The sequence below is a fragment of the Musa acuminata genome, chromosome BXJ3-8, assembly GCF_036884655.1.
Source record: "Musa acuminata AAA Group cultivar baxijiao chromosome BXJ3-8, Cavendish_Baxijiao_AAA, whole genome shotgun sequence".
NCBI classification, from domain to species: Eukaryota; Viridiplantae; Streptophyta; class Magnoliopsida; order Zingiberales; family Musaceae; genus Musa; species Musa acuminata.
In genome coordinates, this window is record NC_088356.1 from 184412 (window position 1) to 208230 (window position 23819).

Sequence of the window (23819 nt, forward strand, 5' to 3'; positions counted from 1 at the left end):
ATAGATTCAAGGGCTCTTTTATAATGATATATTATCCTTTTCATTTGCTTTTCTTTGATATGTTATTATTCTCTTCACACTACATAAAATTCTCTCCTTATAAAGGGAGATAAAGATAAGTTTGTACTATCCTATATTTAAGACTTAAGAATCGAAGAAGAATTAATCGAGAAGCTTCTACTAGCTTTTGTTTTATAATTTCTCTTGTATTATATGATGCTCATTTTCTTTTACATTATGCCAATAACCCTAGATAAGATCCTATCGTAACTTGTTTGGTGGTGTCCATTGATACACTTGAGAAAATGAATAAGGTTGATTCCACTAATGCTCCATTGGATGAATAATCAAATTTTGACTATATCAAATGAGTTATATCAGCTCCGATTCAATCTATCCGTTGAAAACTAGATGAGTGGACAAAGGATGGGAAGATCAAACCACTATAAATTAATTTGCATTCATTCTTTTGCTTGTGACTTTTATTTATGATTGTTTATTTATTATTTACTTTACTGGTATTTTTTACTCGCACTCAATATTTGGATAATTGTGTTGTTAATACAAATTTTTTGATCAAGTATTAAAGTTAGTTAAAATTTACTATAATACTAATTCACCCCCTTGCCCCCTTAGTGTTATTAAGATCTTAACAATAAAAACTTAAACAAGAGCTCAAACAACCCCTGCCTTAGATGCTCCATCTACAAAGAAGAGCTCAAACAAGACTTTAAACTATCCCTACTTCATAAACTCTATCTATAAGAATAAGAGCTCGAACAAGAGCAAAAAGACCTAAACTTTGTTGAGAAGTGGAATATAAATGGTTGAAGTTTTATTGATCATTTCATATATTTTATAATGAGTTCTACATCATGGTCTATAAGGAAAATAGAATTGTTGACATTAAAGAATGTACATTAAGACATGATAATGTTGGCTCTATTTTTCTATTTCATTTAGAATCTAGATATCTCATGTATTTTGGAGTGTTCTATGAGCATGTTTTTTTGTTTGCCCCAATTTCTCCAAATGCTTATTCATGCTTGTTTTGATGGGCTTTTCATTCATATCATATAGAGAATAAGATGTTATTAAAGATACTCTTGACAATGTTGTGCACTTTGTTCAACTTTATGTGTTTATAACCTTGTGTCATAGATTATTGTTCAATTGTATGATGGATGAGAAGGCTACAAGTGTTGATGTTGATGAGACTATGATTGTAGATGAGAATGAGATAGTGAAAAAGGGCAATTTTAGAGGTCGATAGGATTGTAGGTATTGTCTATTGAGGAATGTGTGTACAGACTATGATAAAAAGGCTCACCATATAACTTAATTTATGTTATTAATAGAGAATTAGGGCTATAAAAGTATATAATATAGATAACCAACAAATAATATTATTATTTTTAATAAAGTCCCATGGTCAAAGGACGATTGATCCCACCATAAGAAGAAAAAATCTTGTGGCTTCAACAATAAAATAGTTATATCAAAGTCCCTATCTTCTAACGAAAAGAAAGTAGAATATAGTTGGAAAAAAAAAACAACAAAAAGACCAATAGTATTGATGAGTAACAATATGATAAGAACAATAAATGATGCAATTAGATAAATTGATAATATGGATGAAGAAGACTAGCTACGGCTTGATAAAGCCAAGAGAGATGCGATAGTGAAGTATACCGACATATATATTTGTATATGTTTCTTTTATTTCGTATGCAACTTATTAATAGATGCTTCTCTTCAAATATACAAGAAGAACGAGGCTATTAAAGATAAGGAAGCCATCAACAATAATAAGGTCATAAATCTTAATTATTTGGAATCGACTACATGATTTTTTTTGTTGCCATTAAGATATGTAAAAAGTCATACGGTTAAAAATGAGAAAGCTATGAATATAATATTCAATATGAAGTATTTATCATGAGTTTCATTTTTAAAGTTTTTTGAGTTATTTGTGATTGCCACATATTCTAGCATCATTGCATCAAAGGTTGCCAAGTCTAATGCATCAATTATTTTTAGCATTATTATGTACACATATTTTTGGGTAATATCTTTTTATTGCCTGATATTAAATTATATATTTCTAATATTATTTAACTAATTTAATTATTATATTTCAATATAAAAATATTATCATTAAGTAGGGACTTCGATATTCAACCTAAACTATCAAATAAAGTATGATGGACAGTCAATTTTATGTTCATGCCCTTGAACACATATTTCCATTGGCACCTCATGGCTTAAAAAAAAAAAGTATTATAATTCATCTTGGATTATAAAGAAGTATCGAATGACATTTAAGGCAATGGTAAATGAACTTTTCATGTGTTGTGGGTGAAATTTTATTTTTTTAGCTTCTGACTTTAATATTGTGATGCTAATAGAAAAAACTATCACAGAGACTGCTATGGATCAATTAGGGTGTCTCAATAAGTATATTGCTGAACATCAACTACAGAGATAAAATATCCAAAGTGAGTCTTTATAACTTTTATTTAAACTATGTATGTTTCATATCACTAAGATGATTTATTATCTTATTTTGTAGCAATGATAATAGTATTTTTGTTATCGAGTTCAACAATGCCCTGATCTATAATTGACCCTTGGATATGTGATAAGTAAACATATGCCGATATCGATTGGATATTGTGCAATTAACTATTGAAGATGATGGCAGCGAAATTAATTTCTCACTATCATGATATACTTTATTGTTGGGAACATAGGTTGTTAATTTCATAAAAGAAGCTTTGATATAAATTTTCTTAGGATGAATTATCGGTGATGTGGTTGTTTATGGCTACGATGGTTTTTGAGTTGCATTGGAATTGATTTATAGTGTTTTAGAATATGCGGTACAATGTTTCAATCATTTGTACAGTTATGTTAGGTTATAGTATTATAGTTTTTATTATATGTGTTAAAGAGTTTGGTTGCTATATGTGATAGATTTTTGATAAATTATGACAGTTGTCTTTTATAGTGTTTTAGTATATGTGATATACTAGTATGTTAAATGTGTGTTTTGGATAGTGAGCTTCTATAGTGTTTTAGTATATGTGATATAGTATTTTGTTAAATGAGTGTTCTCAATAGTAAGCTTGTACAGTGTTTTTAATATATGTGATATGGTGTTTTGTTAAATGTATGTTTTGGACAGTAAACTTTTATAGTGTTTTATGATATCATTATAATATTTTATTAAATCAATGATATGAACAAAACCACGGTAAGGTTTTAGGATTGAATCAACACTAAGTGGGAGAGGTGAATTAGTGTTATTAGAAAACTTTCGATGATTCAAAAGATTTTATTCGATAAAAATTGATATCTAGTGAGCTTGACTTAAAATACGTGTAAAGTGGAGTGAGCAATAAAATCAGTAAACAATAAATATAAACAGTAAAGGAAAAGAGCACACCGGATTTATAGTTGTTCGATCGTCGTGACATACGTTCCCTCTCGATTCCTCTTCACTCGAGGTCATCGGTTTTTATTACTGATCTTCTTTCAATAGACGAAGATTAACTACCCTATTACAATTATTTTTTCTTTCCATATGCTCAGAAAAGAACCTTTACACTCCTGTTTTACAAGTATTCCCTTACACACCTCTCTAAGATGAGAGACACTAAACTTTAAAAGAGATTATAATTTTTTTTCTTAAGGATTCTTTCCCTCTTACTATTTAGTTTCTCTTATAAACCGAGCAGGGATGAGTAAGGTATTTATAGGCCCCAAATGGATTCAAATTTGGAGTCAAAACAGTCTCATCTCGGGTTTTCAGGGTACTGGCGATACCACAGCTTACCAATTTGACATTGGGCGGTACCACCGCCTAGTCTGGCGGTATCACTGCTTGACACACTAACACTAGGCAGTACCATCGCTCAGTCTGGTGGTACCACTGCCTGACAGTCTTAGAGATTAGACTTTTGACTTTTTCAACTCATAGGCGATTCCATTGTCAGTTTAGTGGTGTCACCGCCTGACCCAACTTTTGGATTAATAAATGGGCCTTCCTCCATCCAAAACAGCCCCAACTTTGGCCTAGTGGGCCTCTATTTGAGTTATCTTAGTTACACCCAAAACTAACTCAATTAGACCTAAACTAGCTCGATCTAGATATAATTGATTACAAGCATGAATCCTATATTGTTCGGCATGTCATTGGTTCATCCAATGCTTCGTTTGATCCTTCGGTGCTTCATCCAATCCTTCGACGTATTATTCAATCGGCATATTGACCTTATGCAATTTTCGATCTCCTTAGTGCAATATCCGATCCTTCGGCCCGATGCCCGAACTCATGGTACTAAGTCTTTTTGTCATGTCGACCATTCCTCTAGCCCGACGTCCAATCTTCTGACATATTTTACTTCGGCCCAACATCTGATTCTTCCTACTTTAATCGAATTATCTTTCCTTGATCGAGGTTAGTTCTGCGTTACTCAAACACATATTAGATTATAATTTCATCGATTGAATTCATCGTTAAAATTCGATATTCAAGGCTACTATAAAAACACTATATCCAAAGGAACTCAATTGATGCTTGTCATTTTGTTTCAAAAAAACTACATTGACAGTTGGCAGGTTATTGGTCACATTTAAATTGATTTGTTGTACTTGGTGATATTAATCAACCTTACACGATATGTCTTAGTATTACCTTATACTACGATACCAGCCAACAAATAGTGTAATGTGAATCGACAATGGTATCTACAAAATTACATATCCTAAAGCATCACAATTTCTTTAATCCGGCAACAATACGTAAGAATGATGACTGGAGCCTAACTGTTTGCATACTAACATATCTTTTTTAACTCATGCCTTTTGTTGTTGATGAAAGAAGAGAAGTTGTGACTTATGCATCAACATCAACAGGAAGAATTATGATTTCTTGCTTATAAACTTTTTTGTTATTATATTACACATATTTGATTCATAAAAATGATTAATTTACTGGTATCTTTTGATTGACATTATACATTGATAATGGTTGAAATTTGAAACTTTGAAATGATTATGATTATAAATTGAAATTTAAAACTTAATTGAACAATAATTTTTAGGCTTAAATGATTGAATTATAATATTGACAAGATCAAATTTCTTTTAACTTAAATTCAATATAAGCATATAAAAAATATATGATCATTTGAGTTCAAGTTTTGTCTAACTTATTATGACATATAGACAAGAAGTCTTATTAAAATCCTATCATCAATTGGTTATCACCATCAATAAGGGAGAGATTATTAAATCTTGAATCTTAATGATGAAATCAATTGATGAGTTTATTAAACTATTATACTTTTGAAATAAGTGACATAGAAAATATTTCGATCATGAACATAAACCACCGAAGGATCAACTATCGAGTATGAGAGTTGGACATTGCGCCGACAAATTTTCATGTTAAAAATTGAATGTCAAGCTAAAAGATTAGTCGACGTGTCAAAGATGAGAATTATTGCTATAGATTCGAGCATTATGCTGGAAGAATTAGATATTATGTTAGAAGATTGGATATCGTAAAAAATTCGACATGCTAGTAGAATGGGCGATATGTAGAAGGAATGGGCAATATGCTAAGGATTCAAACAAAGTGCTAAAAAATTGAATGAGCGTATAATGTAACAAAAGCTTTATAAATATATCGAATATAGTTGATTTATCAAAGTCATTATTGAGATCATTTTGAGTCAACTTGAGTTGGTATTGGATTGAAACAATGCCAACTTATCAAGAAATCATTAGGTTTGAAAGTGGGCTAAATTGGTCCTGTTAAAAGTCAAAACTGATGGCCTAAACTATGCCTAGGTGGTGGTACCGTTAGCCCTAGGCGATAATACCGCTTGAGTCAACCAATAAGCATTATTTGTGCTTGTCAGTTTTTCCAGTGGTAGTACTACCTAAGGCAATGATAATACCACCTAGAACTAAACTTTACGATCGTAGTACCATTGAAGTCTAGAATTACGATGTCAAAAGTTATGGTGGTGATACCACCTAATGCCAATGGTAGTATAGTTTGTACTCAAAATTTTAGATATTTAAATTTTGTCTCAATTCTTAAAGCCTTTGGGGGCCTATAAATACCCGACTTAGGCTTGGTTGATAGAGCATTCATTCTTGAGTTTGTGAAGTATTATATTCCTCTCTTTGAGAATTGTTTGATGCTCTTACTCCCTCTTGAATTTAGTCATGATACTAAGTTGTAGGAGATGCGAGATCTATTATAAAAATGTGTATGAAGGTTTTCTTCTTATAAAAAGGAGAAGAGTTATAGCAAAGGTAGTTGATCTTTGTCCAATAGAAAGAAGATTTGTAGTGAAAGTAGATAACCTCAAGGGAAGAAGAATCGTAAGTGGATGCAGGTCGGAAAGATCGAACCACTATAAATTAGGTTCTCTTGCTTATGACTTTTATTTGTGATTGCTTACTTATTATTCACTTTACTAGCATTCCTTACTCGTACTTAATATTTGATTAATCATATTTTCAATATAAATTCTTTGATCAAACTTTAAAATTGATTAAAATTTACTATAATACTAATTCATCCCCCTAGTACCATTAAGATCCTAAAAATAAGAACTTAAACAAGAGCTCAAATAACCCTCGTCTTATATGCTTCATCTATAAGAATAAGAGCTCAAGCAAAAGTTAAAAGACCTTCTGAGTTTTTTCATTCATGTAGAAGAATATAAATGGTCAAAGTTTTATCGATCATTTCATATATTTTATAAGAAATTATACATCACAAGGAAAATAGAGTTATTGACATTAAAGAATGCACATTAAGATATGATAAAGTTGACTCTATTTTTCTATTTTATTTAGATATTAGATATCTTATTCTCCCATAGTATATTTACATGTATTATGGACTGTTGGGATTACGAAAAGGTATTTATTATTAATGAGATTTATCTGAGATTATGATGTCACCTTATTGATGTAGCCTACCCAATGAGGGAGAAATATTAAATTTGAAGACAGAGTCATCGAGGTACATATATGATAAGTAATTTTCAAGGCAACCACCTACTAGGAATTGGCTATATACTGTCAAGGACATTGATTTAATAAATGGTTTTTTATCATTTGTATATTTTATTTTTTTTTGTATTTATTTTGTCAATCTAATTATGTCTTGCATTATTCATTGTTGCCAATAGTTGACAACTTGTCAACTTTGGGCCACTATAATTGGGCACAAAGTATACATTCTTTTATATTAGATAGTGTGTCTGTTGTATTCGATTGAATCAATAGGATCAAGATAGGAGAATGAGTGGCCATCGGCGACTTTAAAGGGATCTTAGTAATATATGTGTGTGTGTATGTATGTATCTTTGCTATTGACTTCTTGGTTTGAGCATGTTTTTTTGTTTTCCTCAAATTTTTCAAATGGTTGTTTACGCATGTTTGAATGGGTTATTCATTCATGTCATATGGGGACTATCAATAAGATATTATTAAAGGTGCTCTTGACAGATGTAAGGATTATTGATTAATTTTTTTTTTACACTTTATTTGTTTGTAACCTTGTGTCATAGATTATTATTCAATGGATGGGAAGGCTACAAGTGTTGATGTTGATGAGACTATGATTATAGATGAGAATGAGATTTTAATATTGTCTACAAGTGTTTGGGTAATATCTTTTTATTGTCTCATATTAAATTATATAATTTTAATATTGGTTAACTAATTCAATTATTATATTTAAATGTAAAAATATTATCAGCAAGTAAGGACTTTGGTATTCAACCTAAGCTATCAAATAAATTATGATGGACCAGTCAATTTTATGTTCATACAGGTGAACATATATTTTCATTGACACCTCATGGTGTTAGACTTTAAGAAAAATATTTTTATGTATTATAATTCATTTCGGATAATGAAGTATATGATGACATATAAATGAACTTTTCATGTGTTGTAAGAGAAATTTTAATTTTTCAGCTCCTAACTTTAATATTGTGATGCTAATAGAAAAAAATGATAACAGATATTACTATGGATCAACTAGGGTGCTTCAACAAGTATATCATCAAACATCACCCATTTGTCAGATGGAAAATAAAAGAGTTCAAAATATCCAAAGCAATATGTATCGTGAGTCTTTACAGTTTTTGTTTAAACTACTTTGCATGTTTTGTATCACCGAGATGATCTCTTGTCTTATTTGGTAGGAATAATTATAGTGTTTTTGTTATTGAATTCATCAATGCCCTGATCTATGATTGGCCTTTGGATGTGTGATAAGTAGACATATGCCAATATCGACAGGATATTGTGCAATCAACTATTGAAGATGATGGCAGCTAAGTTCATTTCTGTCTATCATGATCTACTTTATTATTGGGGTACGTACATTGTTAATTTAATAGAAGAAGCACTGGTATAAATTTTCTTAGAATGAATTATCGGTGATGTGGTTGTTTATGATTATGATGGTTTTTAAGTTGGATTGGAATTGATTTATAGTGTTTTAGAATATGTGATACAATGTTTCAATCATTTGTGCAGTTATGTTAGGTTATAGTATTATAGTTTTTATTATATGTGTTAAAGAGTTTGGTTGTTATATGTGATATAGATTTTCGATCAATTATGATAGTTGTCTTTTTACAGTGTTTTAGTATATGTGATATACTAGTTTGTTAAATGTGTGTTTTGGATAGTGAGCTTTTATAGTGTTTTAGTATATGTGATAAAGTGTTTTTGTTAAATGAGTGTTCTCGATAGTAAAGCTTGTACAGTGTTTTTAATATATGTGTGATATGGTGTTATGTGAAATGTGTGTTTTGGACAGTAAACTTTTATAGCGTTTTATGATATCATTATAATGTTTTGTTAAATCAGTGATATGGACAAACACATTGTAAGGCTACTTCAAAAACAATATTATCTAGAGTAACTCAATCGATGCTTGTCATTTTATTCCGACAACCCACATTGACAGTTGGGAGGTTATTGGTCACATTTAAATTGATTTGCTAGACTATGAGGATATGGATCAACCTTACAAAATATGTCTTATTGATATTACCTTATACTACAATACAAGCCAAAAAATAATGTGTAATGTGAATCAACAATGGTGTCTACAAAAACTACATACCCCAAAGCATCAACCGGCAACAATATGGAAGAATGACGATTGTAGCCTAACTGTTTGCATACTAAGCATATCTTTTTTTTTATCTTTCCATTTTGGATCGATTCAATTCTTGCCTTCTTTCGTTAACCAATCTACACAATAGCTATTAGAGGTAATATGGTTTGATCATCTTCATGTTGAATCCAATATTATTATATGCTTAGGAAATATCTTTTCCTGTTCTAGTAGTTGACATTGGCCATACGAATATATTTTGTTGTCAATGTTGATTACAATCATCTCCGACGATGTCTAGACTTGAAATTCACAATTAGCATGAGGTAAAACTCCAAAGAACCAACATTTTTTTTTTATTTTTATTTCTTCATTTGCTTCTCAAAATAGCTCGTCAATATTAATCCCTTTACTATTTCACGATGAGTATAGAACTATTTTACGAGTTTTCTTCTTGTCATCTCTATTAAAAAATATATCGGTAAACTACAAATAATCCTAAGCATGGAATTTATACTTTTCGATCCATTCATAGTCAACATTTAACATCTATGTCCTAGGAAATAAGCATTAGCTCACCTCTCATTTTCAATTTAGTGAATCCAACGATAACTATTAATGTGATGTTCTCTCGTCCTTTGCATATATTCATTAAATTTGTAAATGTTTGTAGCTCTGTTGTAGTCCAAAATAATTTTGCCACTTCACAATCCCAAACATCACTCATAAATTTTTTTGACATATGTACCATCAATATCCAGATGATTTTCTGGGAAGATTTTCTTAATACCTTTAAGAATAACTAGGTTCTAGTCTGATAAATAATGATGCAACTATAATAGAAACCATTATTAAGAATCTCTATTTTCAATCTCAGTCACATCAAATGCAAATGGGAATAGTTTGTTTGCACCATCCACTTGTTGTAGCCATCAATCAATAAAGCACCAAAGATAGGTCTTCTATTAATCCTAAAATTCTTAATACAAATATAGTTATGGTGCTTTTATAAAGTTTCACAGTCTTCTTCATTTGCATTTCTAAAAAACTATAAAGATAATATAAAAATATATTGTAAAGGATACATTTTTATAATTATTTTATTCATTACATCATATACCATATACACAATTGCACTAGGGCATCATTTTCATCATAAAGTCCAAAAAATAAATCAAAAGATAGCATCTCATTGTTTTTATGAATTGTTTATAATGTTTTCATTCGTATTTATAAAATAACATACAAACACTGTAAATGATATATATTTTAGTAATTCTTCCATTCATTACAGTACATTATACATACACAATTGGACATCATTTGTATTATGAAATCAAAACAAGTGATGAAAATATATCATTTCAGTGTTTTTATGAAGTATTTACAATATTTTCATTCATATTTTTAAAACACTGTAACGATAACATAAAAATACTATAAAGGTAACATTTTCGTAATTCTTTTATTTATTACATCATATACCTATAAATAATTGAACTAGGATTTCATTTGCTAATATTACGGAGTCCAAAAAAAGGGCATAAGATATCATTATAGTATTTTTAGGAAATGTTTATCGTATTTTAATTCATATTTATAAAATATTATGAATATACCATAAATACATTGTAAAGATAATATTTTCATTATTCTTCTAATAATTACTGTTAGGATCATAATTACACTACTACGGGTTGAATTAGTATTTTCAAAATAAAATTTTGATTTGAAAGTTTCAGACCAGGAACCTTAGTCCATCGATACAAGCTAATTGCCTTCACGTCACTATTAATAACGTACCAACGACCTTTTCAAATGACATTACTATAATTTTAGTTCCAATGTCTACAATTTTCCTTTAGATCCGAACCCAATTCCAACCAATCAAGTGAATATCCTTCAAAATTTTCTATATTCCCATCTGAATGATTCGAGCTGATCAAAGAAGCATTTTGATGAACTCGAATGTGTTTCATAACTAGCAAATTCAAGATCGATCGATCGATCGATCATTTAAATATCCAAATCCGGATACGATGCGGAGACTTAATTACTTCAATTCAGACTGAATTCGATTTAAAGATATATCAAACAAATCAAATATTGCGTATTATTGAGAGAGAGAGAGAGAGAGAGAGAGAGAGAGAGAGAGCAAAAGAGAGGGTCGAGCCGACAAAGCGCGGTATCCCGGGTGATGGCGCTCACGTGATGAGCATCCGACGATCGCCAAATCAACGTCCGGTCGTGGACGACAGGCGCATCAACGGCCAAGATCGGCCCCACGCAAACCGGAGCGCGGGCCTCATCAAGGCCAAATGATTGGGGTTGGCCTTCGTAGCTTTGACTGATACAAGCAAACCCAAACCGAATGCTAAATAAAGAACGAGAGAGAAGACAAAAGAGAAGCGAGGCGGAGGAAAGAAAAAGAGAGGGAGGACAAGAAAAAAGAAAAAAGCGAGAGGAGGGGGGAGAAGAAAGGAAGCAATTGTCGACATCGTCGGCGTTGCAATCCGTTCGTTTCCCGATCCGATCCGATCCAACCTTCTCCTTCCCGTCCTTCTCTCTCCTCTCTTCTTCGCGGTGCCGCTGCGCTGGAAGGCAAGAGAGGGGGGAGGGTTTCTCTTTGAGGGAGGCCGATAGATTAAGACAGAGAAGGGAAGAGCGGGGGAGGGAACAATGCATATGATGCGGCGGCTGAAGAGCATTACGTCGGGGCGGCCATCGTCCTCGGACCCTGTGAGCTTTAATCCCTTTCTCATCCTCCCCTTTCATGTGGAATTCTCATGGAGCGAAGCGTTCTTTTTCTTTCCTCGTTGTTGTTTCTCTTGCATGTTCTAGTTTAACGGTGCTTTTGATTGGTATTGCCGGCGGCTTAGGAAGTTCTAATTTTCTGATTTATGGAAGGTAGTGCGGTGTGGTCTTTAATTAGCAAAATAATTCAGATTAGCTAAAGGATTTGATGCGATGTAGGCTGTTTGTTTGTAGTAACAAGTGTACTATGGTAGAGTTGCTTAATTTGTTGCGAATTGCTCTCTAAAACAAAACAAAACAATTCTTTTCTCAACTTTGGAGCAAGTTATGGAAAGGAAACTGTATATTTGTTTCAGGAAAATATCATGACGTGATGGCCACGATGATTAAATAGCTGCGTTGCCAACGTTGAATGCTTTTATGCATGTGGCTTTACCCGGTCAAGGACAAGTATCTGTTTCTGGGCTAAATTGGAACACGTTGGTTGGGTTCAATGTGACATTTTGAAATCCTTAATTGTAACTCAAGACCTTCTGTTTGTCAAGATTGGCAGAGTGAATGCAAATGTTTCTTTTGTTGAGGTGGTTTCCTCTGCTTTATTGATGTTGGGTTAGTTATTCCTCTATCACATTGATTGTGTGATTCTTATAAAGCATGAAGTGATAATTATGATGGCTTTCTTGTCAGTTTCTTCCACTTGAAAGGCTTTATTTTCTGGCTGGCATTAAGGATCGACTTCTTGGGCATTAGTGCAAAATCAGTCCCCCTTATAAAAGCATACGTGGTGACGTACAAATACAAATTCTACACAGCATTGCGAAGAAAGAAAAACGGAAGATTGTTATGAAGGTTTCTTGATATCTGTTTATGAACCCCCAAGTGGAAGGCTGGGTATACAATTGTGTGGTTGTATATATAATGACTTAGCTAATATACAAAATGGAAGTCATATAGAAGAATAGATCTAAATGATCAGTTAAAGCTGATGAGTAGTGATACAACTTGCACGAATTTTGTCAATTTTTAGATAAAGTACTGATAGAAATACTGCCCTCTGCTTATATATAAATTGGCAATTGTAAGGAAAGAGCTATTACTGTTTAGGCTTTTCTGTGGGAAGTGCAAATAGAGAGAATCTGTTTTACTTTCTCTAGGACCTCTTATGGGAAGGTTGCGGTGCCTCTCTTATTGGCATTGATTTTTTTAATTTTAATTTGATCAAAGAAAGATCAAGCTTCACCGATAATATAGAGTCCACCATTATTAACGATATAGAAAGGAAAGAGGATGAATTTTTAGGACAATATGGCAAGCTGGAAGTTATAATTAATTGCAGTTTTCATTATGATTATGGACTCAAGTACTGCTCTACACTGACCACACTGACTAGTATTTACTGATCTGACACCATACCAATGTGCTGTATCCAACCGTTCAAAATATACTGAAACTAGAAAGCATTCTTTTCAAATTTTTCCCAGCAGTATGAGTAGGATATAACTTTCTGGACCAACACTGTACTTGTACATGACCAGATCAGTATTAATATATTTATAAATCATATTTTTATATATTTTGACTCTCGTTGTGTTATTCACTTTTTGTCTTAATGGACTTTTTGCACCTTCACTAAGGGCGGGGACTATGGAACCAAAAAGACAAAGGTTGATCAAGATGGAGGAGGCAAAATCCTCGTGGAACCACATATGAGTGAAAAAAAATCTATTGAATTAGATCATTGTTCAGCTTTGAATCAAATGAATTTTGATGCAAGCTCATCGAGTTCTGATCCTCCTATGAAAATTCAAGAAGCAACTGTTGATCAGCTCCCAAAGGAAATGAATGATATGACAATCAAAGTTGATAAAGTTAATGACCATGATGAGAAGGTTTGTCATCTTGTTTTGGTTTCTATCTCCGTTATCTAAGAATTATCTGTCCATTTTACTGTTTCTTATTATAGACCTCAACTCATGATGGTGGATTTTACAGGAAAATGATGGGATTATGGTAAATGGAAATGGAACTGAGACTGGTCAGACAATTGTAATAACAATTGGTGGTCGAAATGGTCAGCCAAAACAGGTAAATATTATTTTCCTGAAATCTGAATCTTTTACATCGTTACAGATTAAGAACTGCTCTTTCACATGCCCTGTTCTCTGGGCTTATGGGTTTGTTGGCATTGAACTTATCTTTTTGTTGTTTATTTGGTCAGAGACACTAAGGATATGTGGTGTTGTCTAAGATTATCAGCGGATTTTGACCTTAGTTAGCCAAATGCCTGAAGGGATCTATTTGTGTGACCCAAAATTAGTTGTGAAGACTTGTCATTGATGTTGTTTGTATAAGTTTAGGGCTGATATTTAACTTTGGGAGTTGTCGTTTTTTTTCTATAGGGTGGGCTTGGTGTCATGGTAAGTTCTCATTTTTGCAATTCAGGTGACCAAGGTTCTGCGATTGGAATAGAACCTCTCCTTGCAGCAGCAAGGCTGCACATCTTTACTTCTTAGACTGGGAGCCTTTCCCAATGGGGTGTTCTTTTCTTTTGGCATTCTTGTTCTACCTGTAACATTGGTTTTCTTGGATCTAATTATACATAATTGTAAATTGAAAATATTAGTTCACTTGTTCTAATCTTGGGTTGCTATTCATTTTTTTTATAAGTTTGCCTCAGTTTTTGGATATGCAATGAATAATCCATTAAATAGGAACCAAGAACCCAGATAATTATTTTTTTGCCATTTTGATGCCAGACAATATCATACATGGCAGAGCGTGTGGTTGGCACTGGTTCGTTTGGTATGGTTTTTCAGGTACCTAAAACTAATTCCCTCTTGGTAGACCTCAGATTTATTTACAGTGCCATATCATGATTGATGGAAGTCCAATAGTGCTTTTTCTTGTATCAGGCTAAGCTTGTGGAAACAGGGGAAGCAGTTGCAATTAAGAAGGTTCTACAGGATAAAAGATACAAGAACAGGGAACTCCAAATTATGCAACTACTTAAACATCCAAATGTAGTTGAGCTGAAGCACCATTTCTTTTCAACCACTGACAAAGATGAGCTATACCTCAACCTTGTACTTGAATATGTTCCTGAAACAGTTTATCGTGTTGCAAAGTATTATAGCCGGATGAACCATCATATGCCTCTTATTTTTGTTCAATTGTATACCTACCAGGTGAACAGAGAGAAAAGCAATATGTTTTATTTCTTTTGGCTGTCTGCAATAATATTTTTATTTCAAAGTTCTGTATCTTTAATCTTTTCTTGACCAAGTATTAAGGATTGCATGTTTATTGGTGTAGATTTGTCGTGCTCTTTCTTATATCCATCGTGTCCTAGGGGTGTGCCATCGTGACATCAAGCCACAAAATATACTGGTAAGAATGAGATATATATACTTTGGTCTGGTGAGGTCCTATCAAATTTCATTTGTTTCCTTAGCCAGATTTATCTTTTGTTTTTTTTCTTGAACTTCTGATTGGAGATCAAAATTATTGCTCTCTGTTGTCAAACCTGATGAATTCTATATATTAAAAGTGTCATGTTAAATGCATTTTCCAAATAACCTGTTTTCTATTTTGGATAATTTTGCAGGTGAATCCTCAGACTCATCAAGTAAAGCTTTGTGATTTTGGTAGTGCCAAGAAGTTGGTATGTTGGCTAGCTTGTGTTTTGTAATGCAATCTTTTTTTTTCCCTCATAATGTTTTTATAGCTTTGGTAACCAAACATCTGATTTCAGGTTCCAGGGGAGCCTAACATATCTTACATTTGTTCACGGTACTATAGAGCTCCCGAGCTTATTTTTGGAGCTACAGAATACACCACTGCTATTGACATGTGGTCTACTGGTTGTGTTTTAGCCGAGTTTCTCATAGGGAAGGTAAATGTTTTTATTAGTTTATACACTCGTGCAATCTTTTAAAGTATCCTGCATTAGATGCTTCAGTTGATTTCTTCTAGTCTTCAATACCATATGATTTTAGCTAGAGTACAATCTTGAAATTCCTTTTTTGTGATGATTTGAATGGTGCAATATGCATCTTCACTTACTGATGTTTTTAAAGCACTAATATCTTTCAGACGTCTGATTTATATACTTCTAATCAAATGATATCTGCAACTCTCCTTTTCTTACTCAATAACTCAAATTTTCTATGTCCTGAGCTATACATTTAGAGAAAATAGTGACTGCATTGGAATGGACCACAAATTCTCCTTTTTTTTGTCTCATTTTTCCTTATTTGCCAATGAAAGAGTATCGAGAATAAAAAAATATGTTAACATCCAATATGGAGCACAACTTTGTGTTTCAACGGTGACAATAGCACCCATCATGGCTGTGGCTGGCAGCCTGCATGGTCATCATGACTGCCATGGCAACTACTATGATTCTGATGCTTTAAGTCATCATAGCCCATAGATTATTGATTACTAATCCGAGTCTCAAAATGAGGCTCCATGCTCCTGCCCTGGCCTTCATCAGAATATAGTCAATTATGCTATTCCTCAATTTATATTTTAATGAGATTTTTTTGTTCATTGGAGACGTGGTATGTCAATGAAGTATATTTACTATGAAGGCATAAACTAATTGTTACACCTTGGAAACAGTTGAAATGTGTTTGCATATGAAAAGTTACCAACCAAAATTTCCAACCCGATCTATATAAATGTAGTCCTAAAAATCATCACATATCATGCTATAAGTTTGTTAGTACCTTTTGACTTCGAACAATTTGCATAAGTTCTCCCAAAAATATTGGTAATTGGAATTGAGATCTTTCTTTCCCAAGATCTTGGGATAATATTTGACTTACAATTGGCAATTACTGGCTTCTAAGTAAAACTTTCTGTTTTGTACATATCATGGGATGCTAAATCCCTAAAAACCACCTTTCACATGTAACTAAACCAGCCAAGAGATGCCATTCTAGTTTTACATTATTTAGACTGGAACAGTCTGCAGAAAGTTTTATATCAATATGTTACAACTTACGAGAACTTGAATGTTCAGCAATTATGCTTCCGATTGTGCCTCCATTTTGGTATTTAGAATGTTTATGAAAAGACTACAATCATTTTAATCTATTATAACCCCATGTGCCAACAAGCTTTTAGGGGATTCTTCGTGGCTTGACATACTTCAGTTTTGTTAAAATTTTAGTTCTTTTAAGGTTCCAAATTCTTATTGATTAGTGTAAGTTAAATGGAGTTACCGGTGATTCTTGAACATCACTGACATTAGAAGATATATAGGCTCTCTTTTAGTGAGGGCAAAATGAAAGGGAGAAGGGGAGCTATGATGCAGCTTTTTTTTTTTAAATCAAAATTACTATATGACATATAGCAATTAATTACCACAAGTAAGAATTGGCTCTTTAATTTGTTATATTTCATGTTCATCTCATTTTTCCTCTTTGATATTGCCTTATCAAGTTACAACATCACTTTGGTATAAAATTGCCACATTTGTTTTCTCCACTTTCGATTTTATCTCTGCAGCTTTGTGCTACTCAATTTTTTTACTTCAACAAGAACTTATTTTTACAGCCTCTGTTTCCTGGGGAAAGCGGTGCCAATCAACTTGTGGAGATTCTCAAGGTTTTATATTCTGGATTCCCTGGTTGATATGTGTGCATGTTTGATCTATCAGAGATTATTCTTTCAACGATCTCATCTTTAACATGTTGCTATATAGGTATTAGGTACCCCGACACGAGAAGAAATTAAGTGCATGAATCCAAGTTATACTGAGTTTAAATTTCCCCAGATAAAAGCCCATCCATGGCACAAGGTCAGTAGATGGATCTTCTTATAATGAAGTGAACAATTGGTTCTTGATGGTTAAATGATTGAGTTCATATGCAGCTTTTTCATAAACGAATGCCCCCTGAAGCTGTTGATCTTGTGTCAAGGTTACTCCAGTATTCACCAAATTTGCGCTGCACTGCTGTAAGATAATCTTAACCAGTTGCCTGTGCTGATTGGATCTCTTTTGTCGTATCAATTACAGCTTTTATGTTCTTTTTCTATATATGATTGTTGTATCATCTAACATCACCTGAACATCGATTTGGCATAACTTTGTTCACTTTTATGAAGCTATTTCCTGTAAAGCTGTTCTTCCTCACCTGACAAGTGGTTTTAGGCAGCATAGGCATGCCTGATTGTTTGTTGTTGAAGTTGCTTGAATCTTATTAAAAGTGTTGTGCTATGGTAAACTATGTATATTTTTTACTTCCTAAGGGTAAAAAAGGGGATTTTCTGTGTTACGGTAAACTGACAAGACTTTTAACAGAAAGCTGAATGTAACATTTGCTTAGCTATCTAGGTTAGAACAGCATGGTCTATGGATACCTTTGCAATCTTATGTTGGTCCATATTCTTGTGTTCTTTTCATCTTGGTGCACACATACTCTGTTTTCCACTGAACAACTCAGGGAAGGCCTTTGCCTAACAGTTGATCCTTTTTTTGTGCTGTGACCTCAATTTACTCCCTTCACACTTATGTCAAGAGAAGATCTACACGTTTTATCTGTGTTTGCTATCTGTAAAACTTGGATTTTGTTTCTTCTGGTGAACAGCTGTGTCAGATTCCATGTTTTCTCTCTATATCATCCTTGGCTTGGTTAAACATGGACTGGATCAAAAACAGTTCTTTCAATAAGCTTGATTCTTATTGGAATTATGCATAGGAATATGAAAATAATATTTATCTGGTCAGTCATCAGTTGTTGAGATGTATGTTTCAAATCATCTCATGGAATTAAGAATGCACTTTCTTTTATTTGAGAAACAGATGTAAAAGATGTTTATTTCCATGGATTATGCAGTTGGAGGCATGTGCCCACCCATTTTTTGATGAGTTGAGGGACCCTAATGCACGTCTGCCAAATGGGCAGCCGCTTCCTCCTCTGTTTAATTTCACAGCTCAAGGTTATACGGCATAGCTGCTTTTTTGATGGCTCATCTACAAAGTTGTGTACAACTCATTTGGATGTGTTTGATGCAGAGATTGAAGGTGTTTCTCCTGAACTAATTCACCGCCTCCTCCCTGTGCACATCAAGAGAATGATGTAGACTGGAAGCTAAGTCTTGTAGACGTTAAGCATTTGTACAAGAAAAAGGGCATAGTTGAAGAGAAATCAAGAAATTTGGTAGTGAATATCAAAATGGTTTCAATGACAAGAATTTTGTATTCTCTATTGTGCATCAAATGTTTCATATGGAAGCCACGCATCAGCCCGTTCTGGCTTATCGTCATACAAGGTTTCTTTTGATGCTAGTCTGCAGTTGAAAATTTGTTTGTATGTAGTAGCAAATAATTCTCATGATGATTTCTTAAGTAAAGATCATTTTTTTTCCTACTCTCTTGATTGTCAAATGGAATGATGAGACACATGATGATGGCAATTCAAAAAAAAAAAAAAGTAGGGAAAGTCCATTCATATACCTTTAATGAAATTAAGGTATTCAAAATTGGAGTGGCATTTTCCTAATTGATATTCAATGCTATCATATTTATTTAGGGTGTCTTTTTTGGAAATTTTTTTTGGGTGTCTAAATCCTTGCTCATTATAATAACGCTAATAAAGCCTGTGATAATGGATTTTTGTAGGTCTAAAAAATATTACTTGATGTGAGCAAATAAACTGATTTCCGAATAAATTGCCAGATGTGAAGTCAACAAGTACGCAGGATGTTAACTTGACAGTGTCTATTATATTAGTTCATCATGTCATCACCAAATAGAAATGAAAAAACTGTGTATCAAAACAGAATAATTTTCTATGAATTATCGATTTCGGAATAATTTTTCCTAGTAGTTCCGTTGTTATAGTTTCTTTGAAATCGAATTCTGGTTTGCACACACCGCCAGTAGCACAAACAAAGGACAAATCAGTTAGTTCAGTGCATTCCTCGGTTAATTTGTGAGCACATGGTGGCTATTAGGAGTTCTCTTCGGTTGGGATAAACAAATATCTGATCAAATTGATGGGGAAGTTGCAATGCTAAGATCATTGTATCAAACAAGTCATGAATTGATGGAAATTTTACCCTTGGGGAATCTGCCAAATCAATCATGTTGGAATCAGCACTTTCTTTCATGTTCTTCTCTTGGAGGTGATTTTTTAAAGCTTCACAAATTAGATTCTGGTGAAGTTTTGTGTTTATACTTGTACATTACGCCAAACTGCCCTGATATAATTGAACTAATTCGGATTGTGTAGGAATCCCATCTGGGATAAATAACCAGATGTTTTCTATTGAGTTTATTATTGATTCTTGATGATCATCTATAAATTTGTATTAAGATTATTTGGAGTACATCAGAGTTGACCTCAGATTGATGTTTTCCTAAGAGTTACTGCATCAGAGTTGTGTGCTGCACTTACTATGTCTTTGCACTTTGAAAACTGTATCTATCTGAATGAAGTACTTGACATCATGCTTTTGTCGTTTTGAATTTGCAAGGACTTTATTCATATTCCGATGTTTGGTGCCAAGCGATCACTGCTTCGATGCTTGGATGATATACTGAAGCTCTTTTAACAGTCTAAGCAATTTATCTTCTACACACATGAGCTCTCCCTGCTGTTTCGCGTGCAAGTTTCTTCTTTATGTCTAGCGAAAAATTCAATTGCTACAAGAACTTCTCCAGGCCATAGATCAAGTTCTGCAACAAAGACCTTGTGGTTAGATAGATGATCCATCTGTGTGCTCATATAAGCTACAGAGTTGCTTTTTCCAAATACCTTCAAGCGAACCACCTTTCTAATGGCCAAGATGAGGCCTGGCATAAGACACTGAACATTTGTGATATCATGTCTCACAGAGTAAACCTGCAGAAACCATTTGGATTTCTTTTGCTGCTGATACACTATAAAAGAAATTTGTGTGTGGAAAGAACACCAGCATACCTCCCCAGGACCCGAGAAGTGTACTGTTGTGGTAGAAGTTAGACCCGGTAAAACCATGCTGTGGACACGCACTCCATCTTCACCCAGAACCTGACCCCTTGCCTTATAACAGAAATCACACTTGAGATTCGTCAGAGCATTTTCTCTGTGCAAGACACGAAAACTATGTACATCTGTTGATATGAATGCCATGCCTGCTATGAGTACTCACATTTGATTCCACGGTAGTTATCAGAACTCCATCTTTGCTGGTGTTATCTTAATTTCTCCATATGTTTTCAGTTATAATTTGGAAGCCCAGTTTGGGAGAACAACAAGAACTTGAGCATTTATTCTTTTTAACTTGTTTGTCAGATTCCACAGAGCAAAAGAAGGTTGCTGTGTTAATATTAGGTTTTTGGTGAATGATATACTATTGCGTCGACAGGAGGAGCTAAGAATTACCGATGCATAATAAAAATTAAAGAGTTCCATAATGCTCAAGCGGAATCAATATATTGTCGGTACTTACTGGATTGTCTGTTGAGATGTCTTCCCGATTGTATCTTTGGCCAAGATCTGTGAGATTATTAGCAATTTGGACTGCTTCTGTTGATGGTAGATCCTGTCCAAATCAAGCAAGTCAATGCAGATGCTTATCGAGTAGCCCAAAGATGTTACGATTCAAACAACTTTGGTTAACTTTGATGGACAGAAAACTTTGTTTGGTTTGACAATGGGGCGACTAACTTTTATATGCAGAGGGTCACAATCGATTTGTTGAACTCAAGACTGTGTGAATTCGCAGCTATCACTTGTAATATTAGACAGAAATGAATCGTTTGATGTGTCTCATAATATTATTTATTGGTCGATTGAGCACTGCGTTGCTATATATGTTGCAGTAAAGTTGCTTACGGATGGATCAGGTCTCGATTCAACAATCTCTACATTGTTGTAGTGGAAGGAAGCTTGGAGTGCTGCTTGCTGGAGGAGAAGAGAGCCGATAGACAGTGTTGGAGCAACAAGACAACCCTCGTAAGAATAACAGGAGACAGACATGTCAGAACCCTCCCTCCGGTTATCTTAAGAAGCATCAAACTGGCGAATGCTAGCTACTACGTAAGATTACTACTTCATGCTGTACGAGCTCACCATGCTAGCCTTGTCGCAGAATACAGAGAGTGCAGTTACCGTTTCTAAGTCTATATTTGGGACGTATACAACGCTCCTCAAGCCGAAGGCTGCTGCCTGCAGTTACCGGGAAGACAACTCGAGGGTGGCCATTCCAAGTGTCAGAACAAGATTCCAGGTTAATACTGTTTGTAGGTGATGGATTACCTGTTTGACATTGTCGTAGACGCTTCCAGGGTGTGTGAAATCGACAACGACTCCATTTGCCTTGGTCTAAAAAGCAAATGAAATGAAAGGGTACTATTCTATCAGAGAAGAAGAAAGATGATTTGAAGACAAATGCAGATGATGAGATACCATCACAGAGATAAAAGAAGTAAATACCTGGGCTATGGACCCTGAAATCATGGTCAGATCATTAAGAATTGGAATCTCCAAAGGCTCTTCCATGCCACATAACTGAAACAACTATCCATTGTAATCAAGGGGAAGACAGAGCACAACACCAGTACTCAAGAGAGAGAGAGAGAGAGAGAGAGAGAGAAAGAGAGAGAGAGAGCACCTTTCCTGCATCGTGTCCTACTAAATTGGTATCCACGGCACCGGCAATCTCCATTCCTCTGGCTTTCGTCACGGCGACGATGGCAGCTTTCCCAATCTCCTTTGTCGCACCATTGATCACCACCTGTTCCCATCAAACACGAGCTCTTAATTTGCTGCAAACTTGGCCGAGACTGAGGCTGGAGGACAACAACAGAGGGACATGGGTACCTTTATGTTGTTGGTGGAGGGCTGCATCGAGCAACAGAAGGTGGCGGCCGCATTAATGATTCTTGAGGTCTTGTTACAGCTTCTTGGATAGACCGGATGCTTCAAGGCGGTCATCTTCGCTGCAGCTGAACAATAGCGGGTGGGATGGTCGCTATGCTTTCTTCCCATCCACTTTAGATAACGTGTGCCGCGGATGCCTCATCTTCTCGAGCAGGTGGGCTTGCCAAATGTGTGGACTCCCACCATTTTCACACGCTTTCTGCTGCACGTGTGTCCACTGGGGCTTTGTGATTTAGATTGACCAGACGAAACCAGACTGCACCAAGTATCTGTCGTCTTCTCTGATGAACTAATAATAATGCTCTTGCATTTAAATATCTCTCAAGTAGGCAGCACCCAAGACGATGTCCACGAGTCCAAATCCGAACTAGAATTCCCCCCAGAGATACTACTACAGATCACATCATGATTTGAGCTGAAGAGCTTTGCAGCTGGATCCTGTACATCGCACGCTCCCTCTCGCCCTCAGTCGAACACGCTACCGCTTCCCGAGCTCACCTCACCTCACACCACAACACAACACAACATACTGCTCAGCAGTGGCGGCAGCAGCAGCAGCAGCAGCCGGAGGAGGCGATGGACCGGGAATGGAGGAGGGCTTTAGCATTGACTTGTAGGAGTCGACGTTGGTCCGGCGGTCGGCGGTGTTGGAGATCTCCTTGGCGACGGTGTCATCGGCACCGCCTAAACTGCATGAGGAGCGCACCAAGTACAGTACCACGAGGTGTAAAGGGGCGTGAGGCATTGTTGAGAAATGATTCATCGCTATGGACTAAAATACGGATGGATATCAAATAAGCAGCCTTTTTCTTATGTGCCAAGACGAACAGCATTTTTAGGGTTTCCAAGCACGCATATGACTTTAAATGTCAACTTGAATAAGTTTAGTCACAAGACGACCTAACCATAGCTCAGAGGGTTTGCATGATAGATATAGAGTCTTGTTCAGCAGAAACTGAGGTTTCAGCTACTCGGAACACACACACACTTGGGGAAGAACGTAGATGGAAGAGGTGTTG

The 23819-nt window shown here is 34.7% G+C and overlaps 2 protein-coding genes across 3 annotated transcripts; one reads left to right on the top strand and one right to left on the bottom strand.

The window, feature by feature from the left end:
- Window positions 1-11577: 11577 nt before the first annotated feature.
- Window positions 11578-19220, top strand: LOC135645534 (shaggy-related protein kinase alpha-like). 2 transcript variants are annotated; one of them, XM_065164016.1, is made up of 13 exons: window positions 11578-11908; window positions 13558-13812; window positions 13916-14008; window positions 14680-14739; window positions 14818-15108; window positions 15236-15310; window positions 15528-15584; window positions 15675-15815; window positions 17486-17536; window positions 17634-17729; window positions 17804-17887; window positions 18769-18871; window positions 18948-19220. In XM_065164016.1, exons 1-13 carry the CDS (start codon window positions 11849-11851, stop codon window positions 19013-19015), a joined length of 1434 nt encoding a protein of 477 aa, XP_065020088.1. In that variant the 5' UTR covers window positions 11578-11848; the 3' UTR covers window positions 19016-19220. The 2 variants fall into 2 exon arrangements, with proteins under 2 accessions (XP_065020088.1, XP_065020089.1); XM_065164017.1 differs by having other exon boundaries at window positions 14836-15108.
- A 1094-nt stretch (window positions 19221-20314) lies between these two features.
- On the bottom strand, window positions 20315-22928 carry LOC135644922 (dihydrodipicolinate reductase-like protein CRR1, chloroplastic). The gene is made up of 10 exons (XM_065162902.1): window positions 22741-22928; window positions 22532-22654; window positions 22354-22428; window positions 22177-22242; window positions 21991-22086; window positions 21754-21870; window positions 21368-21460; window positions 20857-20958; window positions 20692-20778; window positions 20315-20612 (listed from the first exon to the last, which is right to left on the bottom strand). Exons 1-10 carry the CDS (start codon window positions 22906-22908, stop codon window positions 20580-20582), a joined length of 960 nt encoding a protein of 319 aa, XP_065018974.1. The 5' UTR covers window positions 22909-22928; the 3' UTR covers window positions 20315-20579.
- Window positions 22929-23819: the final 891 nt, after the last annotated feature.